Genomic DNA, 15,231 nt, shown 5'->3' on the forward strand with positions numbered 1-15,231 from the left:
ACAAAGGCTACACTGTCCATTCACGCTTAAAACTCATGGATATAGTACTTAACTTCGATGGAGTAACTTGGGATTCCGACATCGATGCGTAGAAAGGGAGAAATTACCAAAAAACACCGAGTCAAACACAACAAAGATGCACGCGTATCGGGTGCTATGAAGGAGTGTTAGGCAAGCATGGGTAGAGTTGGTAGTACTGGTCTGTGCGGCAAGAGTTGTTGAACGGCACCTCACTATTGAGGGATTCTGAAGAGGAAATGTCTAAATGGTGCGAGACCTCTGATTATATTACGCCCCAGTTTATACCGACACCAATAGGTGAGCGAGCTAGTTCAACCTAGCATTCCTATGCATTTTTTTCTCTGGTAATATTATAGCAGTTATTTACCTTAGAAATGGTGCTAAAGGAGCATTTCACTGGCCGGCACAGGTTGAGCCCAGAAATGACTAGATTAAAAAAAAGAAAAACCTTGAATAGGAAACTATAAAATTTATCTGCCTTCACAAACATGTGATATAGATTTACATATATTTATAAATTGGCGATGTACTGAGAGAGCGATAAGTGAACTGCGATATGGCGAGGGATCACTGTACAGTGTATAAAAAATATGGGAGCTCTTAAAGACCTAAACCCACAATCTGGCTCTAAAGTCCTGGTGGGCACCTATTTATTATTTTCTGAACAGCTTTTGGTTTACTATATAATTTGTACGTTATTTATTGTGCTGCATCTAATTTCTATAATGAAAGTTTTATCCTAATTGCTCATTTATCTTTTCATTTTTATATTCCACCTCTCTTCTGCTACTATTTCTGCAAAAATCATTATCATCTATTCTATATTTTCCTTTATTCCACTACATTTTCTTAACCTTGGCTCATTTTCTTTAATTTGCTTAAATATAGACTTCATTATTTCTTTGCAAGACCATGGTTTTCTCTTGAGAATTAGGCTTCTATTTTACATATGTAGATATAGTATTCTCACTTCATTCTTCTTGCAAAATATTTTCATTTAATTGCATTCTAAAGAGGCCATACAAGTTGATAAAACTGTATTGTACTGGAAAATACTCTGACAAGTTTGATTAAAATGACAATTATTCAGGCAAAACCTGAATGGAAGCTTTACACCTTTGAATATCATTATTACCAAACTATTTTGACTGAATTACCATTTTCATTAAGAAAAATCTTAATTTGTAAAGGGCTGACTTAAAAGATTTGCTTGCAAAACATAATTACTATACAGTTCATTATATCTCATTTGCTGTATTGCAACTCCCAATTTAATGGCTGGAGACTAAAAAATTTCTGGATTTTAGAATTACCATTTTGTTGTTGGTTGGAAATCAAGCGAGCACATAAAACATGACTTAATTATTAGTGTTAATCTAAATCTTGAGACAACCTTGTAAGAAAATGTATCTCTAATATCTGTTGATATGTAATATCTAAAAATTATATACTGTAGAATAAAGATTTAAACTAAAGATTAACCAAGTTTCATTACCAAGCTTGAGTGTTGTAATTCACAATTGTGAAAATAAAACCAAAATAGGAAGAGATCATTTATATATAAATGCAGTATTTATCTTTAACAATAACTATCAAAAATTTCAATGCAATAAACAATCACAATTAACATAGTATTAAAAATATTCTATACAACATACAGTATATATAAATCACATTTCTAGTTTGACTTAAGACTGTGGAAATAGATGACTGCACTGAGAATTCAAGGATAAATTCTATGCAAAATATCATACATTACTCTCCACCACTAGCGGTAGACTCTGATTGTACAGCCATCCTTTGGAAACTTTTGATGATTTTGCCATTTTCTTCAAGTAATTTCATTACGTGTTCTTGAGCTTCACACATCTCCCGCAGCCTGTAAGAAAATAAAAATATTCTTGTACATTACTTTCCCTACATTTATATCACTGTACAGTACTCATTTATTTTCTGTTCTTTAACAAACTTGTGCCTTTTCTTTTTTGCTCAGAAATTCTTAATCTAATAATCAATGAGAAATGTAATGTAAACCCTGGAAGTAAAGGTATACCTCGACTTACGTCATTCCAAGATAAGCCGGTTTAAAATTTACGTCGGTTGTCAAAAATAATACAGTACACGGAAAAATAAAAATCCAATTTCGAGACGTTTTGTTTGACTTTCCGTTCGTCCGCCACAAATATCGAAGTCATAATATCACTGGAATAGCGTTAAAAGCACACAAACATGTTACTTGACTATAAATAAGAATTAAAGTATATAAAATCATTTTAAAATACTTATATTTAACATTATATTCCACATAATTAACATAAATCCCAGTGAATGAACTATGAAAACACCTGTGACTTTTTATATTAATTGGGATTCTTTAAGAGCTTAACAGAGATATTTTCTATGATAGTTCAACTATCTACCATTTGATGCATTAACAGCACATAATCATATTATTCTACAATAAATAAGAAAAAAGTATATAAAAACATATGAAAATACATTTTTGTCTACTATTTTCTTAATATCAAGTGCAACTTAACAAACAACAATTACTTTTTTATTTATGGCTGTGATCAGTTGATCTCAAGACTATCACGAACAACAAAGAATAATTTTTTAGCTCATTCAATATAAATTACATCAGCACTAATTTGTTATAGAATATCATAGTTTTCATCCATTTTGTTTATAGCTATTACTATTAGTTATATGAACATCCATTTTGTTTATAGCTATTACTATTAGTTATCATATGAATATGTTCTCTCTCTCTCTCTCTCTCTCTCTCTCTCTCTCTCTCTCTCTCTCTCTCTCTCTCTCTCTCTCTCTCTCTCTCTCTCTCAGGTATACACACAGAACAGATTTAACAGAAATATTTGTTTCCTTAAAAACTATTAGGCAAATACTACTAATACAAACTTTTACTTTGCTTAAATCTGTTCGATCGAAGACTGGGATTAAAATGTCATTCGATTTCGTTATCTGATCTGTAGATTTAGTCAACATCACAACATATAAGTACTGAAAAATGTCTACAATAATCATGGTTTTCGATGATATATGAACTTCGTTTAATCATTTTTGAACTTTACAATTATCAATTCAAGATGTATTTTAACAACAGCAATTACCGATTTTTTAACTTTGGTATCGTGTCAGCTGTTTTCAAGGTCAAAATGTTATCATTAGGCTCACATATAGTTAACAGAGTATTGTTGATATGATTTAACTCCCTATCAAGTAATCTTCGAAGAAAAGAGGAGCAGCACAGTTTAACAAACTCTTGGCCAGTTTATTAAGATGCCCATCGAACAACAACAGACGAATCAGCCGTTAGCGCTGACGATCCGCAGCCATCTACGTAGATTACGTGATGCAAACAAAGATATTGAATGCAAATATTAATAAATGTAACAAAGTTTATTTTATACTTTCGCAAAATAATCATAACAAGGTAATTTGTTATTTAATCTTTCTATTTTACACTATCTCAGAGCAAAATACATTCACAAATAAACAGGCCGCGATGTACTGTAAACATGTTAAATTGTAAACATCTACATTTACAAGTACGAATGTACATTTATTCGTAAAATTATATCACTTTTTCGGTACTAAATTAAAATTTAAAATTTATTTGTTCGCAAGCTTGAATAGATTCTTATTAACCATATATTATTCAAATTGCATTTATAAACAAAATACAGAACTGAGAATGGTTATTTGAGGTTAAGCCTAGTGACAAGTAAATTCAGAGACAAGTAAATTCGACTTACGTCGTTTTTCAACTTAAGTCGCCTCTCCTGGAACCAATTACCGACGTAAGGGGAGGTATACCTGTAGTGCTACACATAACCTTAGTGATATACATTGAGAAAACAATCTGAAATTAGATGGCTAATAAGTTAGGGAAATGTTAGTGAAGGTAAAATATATGTCAGATAATTTATGGAAACTGAAAACTCTATACAGTTGTCCATGATTAGTAATTGATAGTAGAATGCTAAGCAAATGCCAAGTGAATGCTGGCCAAGCATTCACAAACCATTATTTTACTGAACTTCTTCAGTGTTGGAAAAGATATAAAATCAAAAAGAATAATTAATTTTGTTTTCCTTTGGGGCAGCAGCAAGCAGTGCAACGCTATCCAATTATAATGGCCAACTGAAAAGGTATATTAATAGGAAAAGCTGAAAATAGAAGAAATTTAATTTACAGGTAATATTTCCAAATCTACTACTGTATCTCAAAACCATAACACCACAAAGATCTACAGTACTTATATACATTAGTACTAAAACTGATGTTAAATAAAAATAAATATTCATGTAAAAATAAATATAAAAATTTCTTGCTAGGTCATATGAGGGTAATTTACCTTTCTGGTCTACAACAAAAATTACGTTAGTGTATTACTGTACAACTAAATATAGCCCTTTCCAAATATGAATACATAAAAAAATAGAAACTAATATTTCCTTGTCCTTTTGGACATAGTATACCATTATCAAAAAATTGAACCAATCACCAATAAATTATTTTAGAAGGCACTACAGTACACACTAAATTGAAAAATTACAAATGATATATTAGTAACTGTACTTCAATTAAAAAGCATAACTGCATTTTCCCTTCTCCCCATAGCTGCTTCTGGAAGACTATTTTAGCACATTGAAAGATTTAACGAGTTGGATGCAACGGGATATTTCATCAAATGTTACCTTTCGCAAGCCATAGATTATCCTAAAGCTTTAACAAGAAACTATATAACTCTATTTGCATGCTTTTTAAAGAGGAAAATAAGGAGTCAACTGTATAGTTAATGTTACATGCCTATCTGAGAACAGACAAGATAAAAGACAAAGACTACAATACTGTATACAATGCTTGCTGGTTTACTGACAAGATACTGCAAAGTACACGGTATAAGGTATACACAGCAGAGAACAGTATAACCTTCTACAGGGACTAAATTTTTACATTTCATTCAAACCATGACCCTTTTATAACCTAGTCAAAACTACTCCAGAATAAAAAGAAAGTCATCTCAACAGTATGCTGTACGAGGAACATACAACCTTCCCAAGAGGTGAACTGATACAATAGCACAAGATACTGGATTTCCAAATACTTTCTCTTTCTATCGCCCTTGAGAAAAGGAGATAGGCAAGGATCAATTCTACAGCTATTATAATAATTCTACCAGAAGAACCATGTACCTCAGGCTATCACTAGAAGGCAGTGAAAGGGATAAATAACTTCCAAATATTTCTTACTTTAAAAGATAACAGTCTGACAAGGCTGATGAGCATTCCTTACTTTCAGACCCATATGAGATTTCACTCAAGAAAATGTTATGTCTTTTGTTCTTCGTCAACCTAAAATCAACTAACGTTTTCATGATAGATTTTCCCTTCATGTGGCTGGTCATGAAATGTTTCCTCCACTATCTTATTGAATCCTGTGGTCTAGGTTTTCATCCTAACTGGAAAGTCTTTTGCAATTACAACTCTAAACTGTCAGCTCATCTTTTGTCTATTTATCCGATTATATACATGGACATTTTCAAAGTCTAATGGATAAAGCTGAACCTTTCAGAAAGCTGCCCATACAATGATATTAAAGATTATTTTTTTGTAGATGCTAGTGGTAACCTTTACTATTGAGTGGGATAAAAACTCACAAAAGACTTAACAAAATACCTTAGAGCACATTGTGTATGTGCTATAAAGAAATCATTGTACTATCTAAAATCTAAAATGCAAGAATTATATTTTCTGAACTTATACAGAAAACATGCAAATGTTAATGCACATCTAAAGGGTATAGATGAATTGGTTAAGTAACTAGTAATTGCAAAGGTTCATATTCTGAGAAAACAGGATCTCCAAATATCTTAAAACTATTAAGACACATGTCTGATTTTTCCAATGAAATGGGATAAAGATTAACAAGCAATATAATTCTATTTTGGATACACATATACACATAAAACTTTGAACATGTGATGTAAAGAGATGAGGAACAGCAGATGGGAATAGCAGTAAATAGGAAAGTGGTAGGAAAAAGACTCGTAAAAAGGGCAAGGAATTGTAAAATGAAGACTTAACCATGAGAGAGAGAATGGAGAGCTCTATATTCACAAATGGTCCTGTCTTGGGAAGATTTGACATAAATGTGTACATGATGATAACGATGATACATATACAGCAATACCCATCTTTATGTCAATTCCCACTTATGTTACTCATCTTTGAGTATTAAAAGCAAAAATAAAATACACTTTGTGAGCTTTTACCTAAACTTACATCACTTTCTATATATTATAGTAGGTATCATGTTTTATAAATGATAGCAAGTTGTAAGTATCAGGTTTTATAAATGATAGCAGGTTGTAAGTATCAGGTTTTATAAATGATAGCAGGTTGTAAGTATCAGGTTTTATAAATGATAGCAGGTTGTAAGTATCAGGTTTTATAAATGATAGCAGGTTGTAAGTATCAGGTTTTATAAATGATAGCAGGTTGTAAGTATCAGGTTTTATAAATGATAGCAGGTTGTAAGTATCAGGTTTTATAAATGATAGCAGGTTGTAAGTACTTTTCCTATTCAATGTATACAATGTACCAGGAAAATCCAACCTACGTTCGAAAATCAACTTGCATTGGGTCTCTTGGAACTAAGTAATTAACGACCTAAGGTGGGGTATTACTAAAGCATTTAAGAAATTTAGTGTATTTTATGGGAATGTTTGTGGCTCTTTGAGATACTATATCGGCTTTCATGTAACACTTCATGAGATCCTTACTCATAGAAAAGGGTCAACAATAAATGAGAAAATCAAACATGCAAAAGCAGGCACAAAAAATATCAAAACAAAAGGGTTATCGATTACAAAACACTACAGTTAAAAAAAATACCTACATAAAGCAATCACAAAACAAGTAGAAATAGGCAAACTACACTGTTTGTAGTAATGGTTAATATCAGTTTTAACATTCCAAGTTATATGCTCCTTAAAATGCCAAAGGGAAGCCAAAAACTAAATAAACCTAAAGCTCTTCATAAAAAAATAAGAATGTTTTTTACATCCCATACAATACTATTCAACTGGTTAACATGTTACTTTCATCCCCCTTACGAGAAAGGAAAAGGAAAACTACACCTATTTACTGAGAAACTTCCTTAAAAGATTGAAAAGATGTTTACGGCAACAGCTTAACGGGACAAAACAAAAGCAGAACAGTAAAACAATCCAAAGCAGGGAACATTAAACTTTCTTCTTCAAGAAGCAACATGCTATGGTACAGTATTACTTACGACAGTTTAACTTTAGCTTTGTTTATGTCTTCTTTCTTTGACTTCTGACTATCTTTAAGTTTTGTATTATCTCCCTGTTCATTCTGTTTGTTTTTACCAGAATCTTGCATCTGAAATTAAGAAAAAAATAATTTTGCATTTTTCTTAGCAACTAAGAATGCCTTAAATGTCCCTACAAAATATATATGCTTAGCTAAATTATACATGATATATTAGTGTATTCACTTCACAACATGGGAGAAGAACATTATATTTGGAGAAAATGTCAACTGTTCAACACTGAGGGTAACAAGAGAATAACCTACTTAACATTATAATGCTTCTTTAATACTTAAATTAGGAGACAAAAAGGGCTTTAAAACAACTGAATTTTCAGCATAACTTTGAGAAATGTTGAATAGAAAAGATAATCAATGCAATGAGTTCACCCACAGAGACATAAACAGTAATGAAGAATAAATGTCACACCGAAGTGATTTGGATATACTGTACATAAAAATTTTATCTTAAATTAGGTTCTATTTCACCATCCTGGAGTCTGCGGAATATTTGCCTGGAAATCAAGAGTGGGGTAATTTGTATTCCTCAAAACTTAAAATCCTAATTCAGACCAAATACCGTGTAAAGTTTATAAGATACAATGTGCCAATGCAAAGAAGAATAAACAATTAGATGTTATAATATTTATGGAGATGCAAATACTGTAACAAGACAGTACCAGCACAGACTCCTGCAATGTAAGCAGGAAAACTTTTACAATTGTGTAAAACAACATATATAAAACACTGCAGTATAGCAGGAATGAAACCCTAACTTTGAAGATGTCCACTGCAACTGCCTCTAGTGTATGCAAGAAAAGCTGTTTATGGCATTCATGCTAATGATAAAATTATCATTATCACATTATAGTCAATTCTTTTTAGTGAGGCAGATTTGCACCGACTCGCAGGGGTGCCCTTTTAGCTTGGAAAAGTTTCCTGATTGCTGATTGGTTGGATAAGATAATTCTAACCAATCAGATAGCAGGAAACTTTTCCGAGCTAAAGGGGCACCGATGCGAGTCAGTGCAAATGTGCCTCATTAAAAGAAATTGAGTATAGTTTATAAATTTTTATTTTCAAAGCACATTCGTTAATTTCCTGTCATGAGAGTATTTATAAGCTAACTGAAATTTTAATGAAATATGGCAAACCCTTATGCAGTTGATATTCAGTTTACATTTTAAAACAACCATAAAAGCTTTGGGTTCAATATAGAAATAAATTCAGATACCATAGTATTCCGCATAAAATATCCATCTAAAAAGGAATTCTAATAATTAAATTTTGTATTCCTATACTCACCTGATGCTCCTATTGCTTTTGTCTCCAGAAGCTTGGAATGTTGACATTATCCCTTAAAATTAACCCTTTTACCCCCAACGGACGTACTGGTACGTTTCACAAAACTCATCCCTTTACTACCAAGGACGTACCGGTACGTCCTTGCAAAAAACTGTTTTTTACATTTTTTTGCATATTTTTGATAACTTTATGAGAAACTTTAGGCATTTTCCAAAATAATGAGACCAACCTGACCTCTCTATGACGAAAATTAAGGCTGTTAGAGCAATTTAATAAAAATATATTGCAAAATGTGCTTAAAAAAAAAAAGCCTGGGGGGTTAAGGGTTGGAAAGTTCCAAATAGCATTGAGGGTAAAAGGGTTAAGAAATTTTCTTTTTCATTCCTTTCAACACTAATACCTCTAGTAAAGCAATGAGACTTACCAGCACCTAACAACAATGACAAGCTACACATGTAGTATTGCTTCATAAATACTTCCCTTGCCTCTTGATAACACTTACCAGTGAGAGGAGGGCAAGTATAAAATAATTATGATTAAAATTCCGTTTATTTCTATGAACCTTCCCTAATGTTCATGCAGCTGACTCCCACGCTCTTAGTGGAAGTGGGTAGCCAGTGAAGTTAAGAGATAGGGCTTTAAGTTTCCTGTAATCAATTAAATATCATCCTAGACTTACCTTTAATCTAGGCTTTTGTATAATCTAATCTCTAGGTTGACATTTTAAAAATGACTTTATCCTTCATTACTCATTTATATGACGAGAAATTCATTACCGTGGAACTTCCCATATAATTATATAGATATCAATAAATTAATTTAGAAAAGTTACTACACTGCAACCCCAAAGGAAAATTCTACCCAATCAATCACTTAAATTTGTTATGTTATCAGATCACATCTCCAGCAGCCACTACAGACTCTATAGCCCAACAATCATGACATATCAACCAGGACTTTTAAAATAATGTTTAACAAATTCATATTTGGACCATCATTCAGGTGATGCTAAAACCCTTTCCAAACAAAATTTCTTAGCAAAAAGTTTAGATGTAGCTGTACCTCCTATATCATGAAATGGAGTTTTTATGATAAAACAAAGTTTTATGAATACTTACCTGGCAGTTATATATACATAGCTAATAATCTCTATTTCGGCAGAATTTTTCTAAACGAGGCAACCGCCTTGCGGTGGTTGGGTGGTAACACCCGTTAAAGGGTGGTAGGAGGAATCATTCCCGTTTTCTGTTCTTCAGTTCATTTATGCCTGACCTGTCTCCTGAGGGGAGGTGGGTGGGCCTTCGAATGTATATATAACTGCCAGGTAAGTATTCATAAAACTTTGTTTTATCATAAAAACTCCATTTTTATGAATAGAACTTACCTGGCAGTTATATATACATAGCTGATTAACACACTTGGAGGGGGTGATAGACGGTAAACATCGTTGGGGAAACAACCAAAAAAGTTGTAGGATAAAAAACACCTTGATTCCTTACCTGCTAAGGTAGCTGACTTCAAAGGTTCCTGCCTTTTGAGTCGCTTTCCCTTAGGAGTGTCAGCCAGGATGTGACCTGCAGTGCTGAAAACACTCAATCGAGTCTGTCAACGGGGTGAGACCAACAATCTGACTAGACTTCAGGACTACCTATTGCCCAAAATAAAAACTGCAACCTTACCAAAACCAACCACCTAACTTTTGCAAAGTAGATAAAAATTATCTAACTAGACTGAGGTGACTGTACACAAGTCGAAGTCCTCAGACAACCAATAAAAACACCAACCTACGCACAAGTATACAAAACTAAGGTTGAGGGGAGGTAGTAACTCCTTTGCCTAATACAGAAGCCGTAGCTACGTATGGGCCCAAGGTATAGCATTTCTCATAATCCATTCTCACCTCTCTGAGGTAATGAGAGGCGAACACAGAGTTGCTCCTCCAGAATGTCGCATCCATAATTTGTCTGACCGACATGTTCTTGTGGTAAGCAAGCGAGGTCGCAATAGCTCTCACTTCGTGAGCCTGCACTTTTAAAAGTCCGAAGTGTTCCTCCTCACACAAGAGATGCGCTTCTCTTATAACTTCCCTCAGGAAAAAAGACAAAGCGTTCTTGGAAAGGGGATTCTAAGGATCTTTCACAGAACACCACAGGGAGCTAGAAGAGCCTCTCACATTTTTTGTGCGAGACAAGTAGGCCTTGAGGGCTCGTACTGGACAGAGGAGCCTCTCTTGCTCTTGACCCACTAGGTTAGTCAAGTTAGGAACCTCAAAGGTCCTTGGCCAGGGCTTAGAAGGGTTCTCGTTCTTAGCGAGAAGTCTAATCTTAAGGCACAAACTGCCCCATTTAGATTGAAGCCTACCTGCTTTTCAATTGCATGGACTTCACTGACTCTTTTAGCTGTTGCTAAGGCCAAGAGGAAGAGGGTTTTCTTCGTAACCTCCCTAAGGGGAACCTGTGAGATGGGCTCAAATCTCTTGGTGCACAGAAATTTAAGAACCACATCAAGGTTCCAAGAAGGGGGCTTAAACTGGACCTGCTTGGTTGTCTCAAAAGACTTCAAGAGGTCATGTAAGTCCTTATCGCGAGACAAGTCCAAGCCTCTATGCCGACAGACTGAAGCGAGCATACTTTTGTAACCCTTGATAGTGGACACAGCCAGCTTAGCATCCTGCCCGAGGTACAACAAGAAATCCGCAATCTGGCTCACAGAGGTAGTGGATGAGGAAATCTTGTGCTTCCTACACCAAGCCCTAAAAGTCTCCCACTTGGACTGGTAGACCCTCTGTGAAGAGACCCTCCTCGCTCTGGCGATAGCTTTCGCAGCTTGCGCTGAAAATCCTCTCGATCTGACGAGCTTCTCGATAGTCTGAAGGCAGTCAGATTGAGAGCGAGGGGGTTTTCATGATACCTCTCGAAGTGGGGTTGTCTGAGCAGCTTTGGACTTGCAGGGAGGCTTCTTGGAAAGTCCATCAACAAGTCCACCACCTCCGTGAACCATTCCCTCATCGGCCAGAAAGGAGCTATCAGGATCATTCGTCCCGAATCGAGGAGAGCGAATTTCCTGACTACCAGATTGATGATCTTGAACGGGGGAAAGGCATATGCGTCCATCCCCGTCCAATCCATCAAAAAGGCGTCTACTGCTATTGCCTCCTTGTCCGGAACAAGGGAGCAATAGTTGGGGATCCTCTTGGATAAGCTGGAGGCGAAAAGATCGATGAGGGGTCTCCCCCACAGCCTCCAGAGACTCTGACAGACCTGTTGGTTGAGGGTCCATTCTGTGGGAAGGACCTGCCCTTTCCTGCTGAGCATGTCCGCCCTCACATTTCTCTGTCCCTGAACAAACCTCGTCAGCAGACCTATCTTGTTCTCCTTCTCCCAAAGAAGGAGCTCCCTTGCTGTCTCGAACAGAGACAGAGAGTGAGTCCCTCCTTGCTTCCTGATGTAAGCAAGAGCTGTGGTGTTGTCTGAGTTGACCTCCACAATCTTTCCAGACACCAAGTCTTTGAAGGCCTTTAGCCCCAGAAAAATGGCCATCAGCTCCTTGTTGTTGATGTGCCATTCCAGCTGAATTCCTTCCCAATAGCCTGAGACCTCCTTGCTTCCTAGTGTTGCCCCCCAACCTGACTCTGATTCGTCTGAAAACAACACTAGGTCTGGGTTCTTCTTGTGTAAGGAGATCCCTTCCCCTAACAAGGCTGGATCCAGCCACCACTTCAGAAGATTCTTGACTTCTGTTGGAATGGGGAAGGAAAAGGAGTCTTCCTGCGTCTTTCTGTTCCACGTTTTCGAAAGAAAGTGCTGAAGAGGCCTTAGATGGAGTCTCCCCAGAGAGACAAACTGTTTGATGGAGGATAGTCCCCCCAGCAAACTCATCCACTCCTTCCCTGAGCACCTCTTCTTGTCCAGGAAAGTTCTGACTTTTACGAGACACTTCGTCTGTCTTTCCTGTGAGGGAGAAGCCCGAAAAAGAACTGAATTCAGAACTATCCCTAAATAGAGAATAGTCTGATTCGGCTTTATCTGAGACTTTTCCCTGTTGATGACCAGGCCTAGATCTTGAGCCATCATAAAAGTCTTCCGTAAATCCTCCAGACATTTCTCCCTCGATCGTGAACGAATCAGCCAATCGTCCAGATAGAAGGCTATCCTTATCCCCTCCTGATGCAGCCAGCCTGACACATTCGCCATTATCCTGGTGATGACTTGAGGAGCCGTGCTGAGACCGAAGCAAAGAGCTCTGAATTGGAAGCACTTGCCCTGCATTACAAATCTCAGGTACTTCCTTGAAGTCGGATGGATGGGGACATGGAAATACGCATCCTGCAAGTCGAGGGACACCATCCAGTCCCCTGGACGTACTGATGCCAGCACCGACTGAGTCGTCTCCATGGAGAACTTTGTCTTCTCCACAAAGATGTTGAGAGAGCTGACATCCAGGACTTGTCTCCATCCACCCGAGTTCTTGGGGACTAGAAACAGGCAATTGTAAAAGCCTGGGGAGGATAGATCCCGAACCGGTTCTATCGCTCCCTTGTCTAGCATTTGGTCGACTAGGTCTATTAGGGCCTTCTGTTTCCCCGGATCTGTGTACCGGGCTACTAAGGCCAGCGGAGCATCTGCGAGAGGAGGTTTCTTCAGAAAGGGGATCTTGTATCCATCCTTGATGACTGAGAGGGACCAGGTGTCCGCCCCTCTCCTCTTCCAAGACTGCCAAAAACCTGACAGTCTTGCGCCTACTGTCTGGAGGAGACGAACTTCATTTTCAGGAGCGAGGTCTGAACGAACCCCTGGTAGATCTTGGTCCTGATTCTTGCCTTCTTCCTCTAAAATCTGGTCTTGAAGAAGTAGTCCTGCCCCAAAAGGGCTGCTGGAATTTCTTTTCCTCCCGTTTCGAAGAAGAAGGAGTGGCTGCCAAGGGCTTACGAGCAGAACAAGATAAAAGGTCTTGGGTGGCTTTTTGGGCCAGTGAAAGCGTAATGTCTCTAACCAGGGACTCGGGAAAAAGATGTTGAGACAGGGGGCGTAAAGAAGCTCAGACTTTTGCGCAATGGTAACAGACCTTGAAGTAAAAGAGCAAAGCAGGGCTCTCTTCTTTAGGATCCCAGCTGAGAACAGCGCAGCCAACTCATTCGCCCCATCTCTGAGGGCCTTGTCCATACAGGACATAATACTGGTAAGGTCTCTAGTTCCTTCCATCTGGTCAGTTTTCCTTGCCAGAGTCCCAAGCGACCAGTCTAGAAAACTAAAAACCTCAAAGGCTCTAAAAATACCTTTGACGAGATGATCCAGTTCCGACATCGACCACATGACCTTGGCTGAGTTGAGAGCATGCCTTCTAGCAGAGTCCACTAAAGCCAGAGAAGTCACCCTTGGAGGAGGAAGGCACTCCCAGACCCAAAGGTTCCCCAGTCTCATACCACATACCCGCTTTTGAAGCAAGACGAGCTGGTGGAAACGAGAAGGAAGTCTTAACTGCTTGTCTCTGCTCCTTCATTCAGTCATCAATCTTAGCAAGAGCCTTCTTTGCGGAAATCGACAGTTTCATCTTGATGAAGGCCGACTGTTTCTTGGCCTTCTTTCTGTTAAATTGGGATTGAGGAGATTGAGGGGCAGCAGGTTGGAATTCCTCTCCAAAAAGTTCAAGAAGGGAGCGAGAGAGAACTTTGTAATCTCCAGCAGCGTCGGCAGGTTTATCATCGTCATCAGAAACCTCCTCGAGGTCCTGATCTACATCTGCAACATCCTTCGAACAAGAAGAAGGTTCCTTAGGATCCGACAAAGGCAAATCAAAGGAATCGTCCTGCAAAAGATGGGTTGCATCCTGGAGCCCAGTGCTAGAAGAATCCTTGGAACGAGAGGCAGTATCGTCCTGAAGAGGCAGGCTGGTATCGCCTTGGCGCCGAGAACGAGAGGCAGTATCGTTCTGGTGCCGAGAGCGAGAGGCGGTATTGTCCTGGCGTCGAGAACGAGAGGCGGTATCGTCCAGGTGTCGAGAACTAGGGGCAGTAACATCGTGGCGTCATGAACGAGAGGCGGTATCATCCCGGCGTAGTGAACGAGAGACGGTATCGGCCTGGCGAAGCGAACGAGAAGAGGTATCGTGCTGGTATCGTGAACGGGAGGCGGTATCGTCCTGACATCGAGAACGAGAAGCAGTATCGTTCGAGATAGTATCGCCCCGGTACCCAGAACGAGAAACCGTATCGTCCTGGTATCGAGAAGAAGTATCGCCTTGCGAAAGCACACATTCCTCATCCTAGCGCAGAGAGGGAGAAGTTTTCTTTAGAGAAGAACTTCGTTCTCTCTTAGAAGCAGACTTCTTAATAAGTAATGAGTCATCTTTATCTATCAGACTGGGCGTGAGGGCGGCTAAATGCTTGCACCAACATAAAGAGTTGTTTCTGCATGACAGACATAAAGGATTTAGCAACATCAGTTGGGTCTTGCGGCCCCGAAGGGGAGGATGACGAATCACACTCGTAGAAAGAGGAGGATCTTCGGCAGTAGGCTTAGGCTTCGCCCTTTTCACAGGCACGGAGTCG

General features: G+C 37.9%; 1 protein-coding gene across 6 annotated transcripts in view; it reads right to left on the minus strand.

Annotated features, from left to right (window-relative positions):
• Nucleotides 1–1,561: 1,561 nt before the first annotated feature.
• LOC137649953 (inhibitor of nuclear factor kappa-B kinase subunit epsilon-like) overlaps nt 1,562–15,231 on the minus strand; it is a 127,180-nt gene continuing 113,510 nt past the window's right edge. For 4 of the 6 annotated variants that reach the window (XM_068382924.1, XM_068382925.1, XM_068382928.1 and 1 more), the window contains 2 exons: nt 7,342–7,451; nt 1,562–1,900 (listed from right to left, as the gene is read on the minus strand). In XM_068382924.1, the coding sequence (XP_068239025.1) occupies nt 1,777–1,900; nt 7,342–7,451 (234 nt within the window). In that variant the 3' untranslated portion in view covers nt 1,562–1,776. Of the gene's footprint in view, nt 1,901–3,797; nt 3,905–7,341; nt 7,452–15,231 lie in introns of all 6 variants that reach the window. The other 2 variants (XM_068382929.1, XM_068382927.1) reach the window with 2 other exon arrangements.

This window comes from Palaemon carinicauda, chromosome 11, assembly GCF_036898095.1.
Source record: "Palaemon carinicauda isolate YSFRI2023 chromosome 11, ASM3689809v2, whole genome shotgun sequence".
NCBI classification, from domain to species: Eukaryota; Metazoa; Arthropoda; class Malacostraca; order Decapoda; family Palaemonidae; genus Palaemon; species Palaemon carinicauda.